Here is a 6,155-nt window from a genome sequence, read left to right on the forward strand (position 1 = left end):
TCCTATACATTACGCTTAGAAAAATGTCCGATACGTTGAAACATATCATATACTTTATGCTTAAGCATGTCCTGTACTTTACACTGAAACAATGCCTATACTTTACGCTGATTATGTCGTATACTTTACGATGAAAAATGTCCTATACTTTACGTTGAAAAATGTCCTATACTTCACGCAAAAAAATGTCCTATACATTACGCTTAGAAAAATGTCCCATATGTTGAAAAATGTCCTATACTTTACGCTTAAGCATGTCCTGTACTTTATGCTGAAATGTGTCCTATACTTAACACTTTCTTCTCTTGTCCTCTTATACCACGATGTATCAAGGAGATACAAGTGTGCAATCGTAGGACGTGGGCAGGTGGTTTTGTAGTTTGGATCGTCATGCTGTTTCTTCGGATCGTCTAAAACGTGTCCTATTGTATGAAATGATGATTGCAGCCTACATCATAAATAGTATAATTTGTGTCTATGGGAGTGTAAAGTATCTACATATTTTTGTTACTCTCCTCCGTCTTCCCCCCCCCTCTCTCTCTCTCTCTCTCTCTCTCTCTCTCTCTCTCTTTCTCTCTCTCTCTCTCTCTCTCTCTCTCTCACTCATTCTCCCTTCTTTCTCTTTCTCCCCCTTTCTCTCGCTCCCCCTTTCTTCCCATTTTTCAAGCACGCTTTCGTACTTCTCTCTCTCTCTCTCTATCTGCTCACACTCTCTCTGAGCTCTTTCTATCTCTCCATTTCCTTCCCTCTCCCTATCTTGCTCTCTGTCCTTCTCTCTCCACCCCCCTCTCACTCCTCCTCTCTCTCTCTCCTTCTCCTTTTCTCTCTACCCCTCTTTCTCTCATTCCCTTGTCTCCTCTACCCCTCTCTCTCCCTCTTCTCTCTCCTCCTCTCTCTATCTCATTCCCATTCCCCCTCTACCCTCTCCCCCCCTCTCTCCCCCCTCTCTCCCCCCTGTCTCTACCCTTCCCTCTCCTCTCCCCCTCTCTCCCCCTCTCTCCCCCTTCCCCCTTTCTCCCCCTTCCCTCTGTCTCTCCCTTTTTCTCTCTCCCCACTATCCCACTACCACTCTTTGCTTTTTCCTCCTCTCCCCTCCCCCTCCTTTGCCCCCTCCCCTTTCCGTTCCCCTCTCCTTCCTCCCCCCCTCTCTCCTCATACCTCTCAGCTCAGCGTCCATACCACTTGACGTAACATCAAGACGTTGCACAAACCGGAAGTAGCCTATTTCTTCTCTAGTGCTAGGGTTGCGACTTGCGTGGAAATGATCACGTCTGCCATTAGTACTTAACCCTTTCCGTACGTTGGGTTTTACTATCGTATCCATACGACGAGGAGAAACTCTGTGTCACCATTTTCAAAGACGAAATTCACTAGTTATTCTGATCCGTAGGCATTGCACAGCAGTCTGTCAAAATGCTTTTTTGAGAAATACTGAAAGTTTCAAAGAGATCTTCGTTCTAGAAGTATTCTAAAATGTGAAAAATACAACCCCTGGGGGTACAAAATGACCCCAGTGGGTACTGACAGGGTTAACAAAACCCACCCAAATACTCTTCTTATCTTAAGGAAGGAACCAGATATCCAGATACTGGGAGTATTAATTGTGTCACGATGCGGCGGAATCAAAAGTTTGTCAATGTTTGGGCATATTGAGCAATTAGTATTATCTGAAAGCTTGTTCGTTTTTCCTGCATTTGGCGACAAAACTACCCATCTTTTTGAAACAGAAGTCGAGATATTTGCTATAGAGGGAAGTGGTGGTCGCCTGGTGTCAGAGATAAAGTAAGCGAGTGAATGGTCACGAAAGTTTGACCTCTTCAAAAGCTTGAGTGATCTAGGAAACTGGATATTCACATTTTTATCGCCCCTTTGATCATCGTTTATCTGTGAAAATCCACAAATAAATGTGTTATTAAATGAATATAAATGTGTTGAGCCTAACAAAAAGGAAATCGAAACAAAAAATGCCCCTCGATCCGAAAAAATGCCGACTTCTTTCATCTGATTACTTTGACAAGCGCCTGATTTCACAACGCTGCCTTCCAATTGTTAAATATTGGTAGAAGGCATTTTATGCTTACTTTCCCTCTACCAATACCATCAAGTACATGAAGCTTAAGCCCTCTCACAATTCTTTTCCTACGTAAATGAATGTTTTTTGAAAAACGAAATAATCAATCGAAACGACAAGACTAGTTCAGAATCTTCCGCCTCTTGTGCACGCACTGAACACACGAATTTTTAGTTTTAGTAGAGGGTTTTACGGCGCTCGCAACTGCATATTAAGGTCATATGAGAGCCAGCACACACACACACGAATTTGATCTTTTATCCAATCACTAATTTGATCTTTTCTCCAATCACTGTTATCGTTGCTTTCAACGATAGTAACCTAACAGTCAACGAAATGTCTCCAGGGCTCAGCAAATTCCTAAAGTTCCCACAACCTTTTCCTGGTGAAACTCTTCATGTAAGAAGGTAAAATATTAAATAAAAGAACTCGCTAAAACAGTAGGCTAGCAGAGAGCATGGCACATTTTCCTCACAAGCCAAGTAACCAACACGCTTATTTAAGACTCGTTAGATTAGAAATGTTGTGATTTCTACAACTAAACATACACAGACAAAGACGCACATGTCTCGACTTTTTTTCTGAACTGAGGAAATCTTACCATTGAATTCAACTCACACAAGGATCTAACTAAGAATTCTATTTATAATCTCTTTGACCCACGGTAAAGAACTTAACAGATCTCCACCACACACAGACATCATCACATCACCCAGTGCCAGATCTGCGACAAACATCGGCGATCATGGTTTTCCATTCATTCCTTTGCTCGGATGCTCTAAAAAAAGCTACGTTTCCCTGATCTATCCCTGTTACCCATTTGTTTATGTTCCCTAAGTATGTTGTTCTGGGCCTACCCCTGCCTCGCTTGCCCTCAATTTTGCCAGTGAGAGCTAGATGTTCAAGACCCTTATGTCTATTCAGATGTCCCAGAACCTGCATTTGTCTTTTCCTGATTGTTTTTAAGATTGAGCGTCCCACGTGGGCTTCATCAAGCACACACAGACACCGGCCCAAAAACATTACAGGAAAAAAAGAATTAAGAGCTACCAGAAGCATACTTTAACTAATCGCTTGAACTGCCAATGACAGTAGGTGGATCAAAATGTGGGCGGGGCTCCGAAAGGTACTAATAACGGCATAGGATGTAACCATCCATTAATGACGTTGCCCGTAAAAAAAAAGAACTGAAGGGAAAAAACTATGCCAAAAAACGAGCACAAGCGTGAGTCTAACACCGTTTATTACATTCACGGGGGCCTTTTGAGATATATAATATTCACACAAAATCACTCTCTCTCTCACTCTCTCTCTCTCTCTCTCTCTCTTTCTTTCTCTCTATCTCTCTCTCTCTCTCTCTCTTTATCTCCCTCTCTCTCTCTCTCTCTCTCTCTCTCTCTCTCTCTCAAGCACATCATATACAGACACAAATGAACACACATACACTCATGCATGATTATACTCATGTAAAATATGTAACAAATATATAAAACATAATTCATGTATGAATAATGTGCCCTTAGGATGTATTATATATAACATCCTATATCGATAATTATAATTATAATAATACTGATATTTACACAACTAATAAAATAATAAAAACAGTAGTGATAGTGATAGTATTGTGACAATAATATCATTAAAACGATTATACCATTTCATTATTAGATAATTGTTATTATTATTAATATTGGAGTAGTAACAATCAAACAAGCATATTATGCAAACTTTCTTTCTCATGATATTGAATGTCATTTGGGTGGGGAGGGGGGAGGGAGAAGTTATTTTGCGTGATATTTTTCTCTGGATACCTTCATCCCCTTCACCCTGCCTCCAACCCCACCCCCCACCCTATACAAAAACCCTCACGCATATGTACACACACACACACAGACACAAACGCGCGCACACACACACACACACGCACACACAAACACACGCACACACAAACACAACACACAACCACACCCAAACCGGCACACAATAAATATCGCGTACCTTCAGTAAAGAGACCGGTTTAATAGTAAATTTGAAAAAACAACAACAACGCAAACAAACAATAAGCAAATTAACCCCCCCCCCACGCTACCCTAAAACAAATAAGCGAAAAATACAACAAACAAACAAACAAACAAAAACAACAACAAAATTGAAACACAAAATAAGAAGTCAAATTTACTAAACTAAAACTAGAACAAATTTAATCATTCGATGTTTTGTCAGCACCAGCCGGGGCTCCAGAAACCATCGTATAGATTGGGGTCAGCTCCTGCAACTCTGCCAGGTCTGTGCGGCTCCACTTTGGTGGCGTTCAGTACCCGGTATCTAGCCAGCAGAGCTTCCAAGACCTCTGGCTTGTCCCTCGACAGGTCACGGCTCTCAGACGGGTCATCTGGGCACGGGGGAAAAGATAAGATAAGATAAGATAATACTTTATTATCACAGAGGGACATTTTTCTTGGCTGTATAGGACAATAAAAACACACGCAAGTATACATTTAACAAAAATTGAATTATAGATTTGTCTCATTAAAACTCAATATGAAAAGAGAAGTAAAGCTGACAAAATGTACATTCACATTATAAAATCAGATGCATCCTTCAACCACATGCAGGAATTAATTACAAGACCTTCTGGGTTATATAATATATAGATAACATCTCTTTGTTGTTTTTTTTATTTGTTGGTTGTTGTTTTTTGTTGTTGTTGTTGTTGCTGTTGTTCGTTTTTTTAATATATGTGTTTTTTACGCCCTCATCAATACTAGTTTTATATTTTCGGACGCAGGGTTTGACCCTAACCGCCAGGGTAAACCCCGGCTGAGAGGGATATAACATCTCAGCAAAAACTCCGAGATACTCGATAAATAATTTTGCCCAGTCGGGAATCGAAACCTGGTCTTTTGTGTGAGGCCCCAAAGAAATTTACTTGTTCTAATTACTCATGAAGTCGTATTCTGTAAGAAATTACGCGCCATACAACATAAATTAGATCATTTAAAGTGCAGTCAAAATTTCGAGGGGCAACTTATCCTCAAATAGCTTTTTAACTGGTGAATCAAAGTCACCCATACTTTGCACAGCAGATTGTATTAATTTGTCAACTAAATCCTATTTTTCCACGACAATTGGCGCTAGATTAAAAAGCGTTTCTTTACAAAGCTGTATAAAATACTTGAAATCTCTGCCACACACAAAATGGCATTGTTCACAGCCCTTCCCGCTTCTCACACACTCTTTGATTACGCACATTGGCTACGTCACAGCTCATCAATGACAATTTTTAGTGTTTCGTAACAAGAAATTAATTTTATAGTGAACGCATTTTTTTTACAAATGCTTCTCAAAATATGCGTTCTATAAGCATAATGTCGGGATTAGAAAAACCATGACAAACATACCATTATTAATTAAAAGCAATATTGCCCCACTTGTAAACATTTAAATAATCTCTAGAAACCACCCACTTGGATTTTTAAAATTAGTATTTATTAAGGAATTTTCTAGAATATAGCTAATAATAATAGCATTTGTATAGCGCAAATCCCCGCTCAATAGCAAGCTCTATGCTCTTTACAATATATACTATATTACCCCAGCAGACCTGAGAGCAATCTGAAGCAAACTCAACTTCCTTGGAAGCATACAGTGCAAGCAGCCATATATAGGCACTAAAACACTAACATACTGACAAGATCTTTCGCTGTCTATGGCCGGTTACCCATTTCCACCTGGGTGAAGTGAGGAAAATTCATGTAAAATGCCTTTCCCAAGAACACAACGTCGGGCCCGCAGCTCGAACCCCCGACCCCGCAACCTCTCGATTACGAGTTTGCTAGCCTATATAACCACTTTGCCACCGACGCTAGCAGGTGTTTACAAAAGTGTTGATCTGTTAAGAAGAAATTGTTACAAGTAATTGGGCAAAAAAAATAATTGAGAACCTATGTTCCATATAGTTGAGAAGATAATCCTATTTGACATAAAGTTCCTTCGACTTCCCCCGTCGGGGCCAACCCGGACTCGGCGGGATACACTGCCCCAGTACACAGACTGAGTTACTCAATTATTATGATTATGA

The 6,155-nt window shown here is 40.2% G+C and overlaps 1 protein-coding gene across 1 annotated transcript in view; it reads right to left on the reverse strand.

The window, feature by feature from the left end:
• Window positions 1–4,233: 4,233 nt before the first annotated feature.
• The window catches only part of LOC101848458 (arylsulfatase B), a gene marked incomplete in the record, with an annotated part of 27,320 nt that continues 25,398 nt past the window's right edge, over window positions 4,234–6,155 (reverse strand). The window contains 1 exon segment of the mRNA XM_013086719.2: window positions 4,234–4,466. Within this exon segment, the coding sequence (XP_012942173.1) occupies window positions 4,294–4,466 (173 nt within the window).

Source organism: Aplysia californica, unplaced genomic scaffold, assembly GCF_000002075.1.
Source record: "Aplysia californica isolate F4 #8 unplaced genomic scaffold, AplCal3.0 scaffold00495, whole genome shotgun sequence".
NCBI lineage: Eukaryota > Metazoa > Mollusca > Gastropoda > Aplysiida > Aplysiidae > Aplysia > Aplysia californica.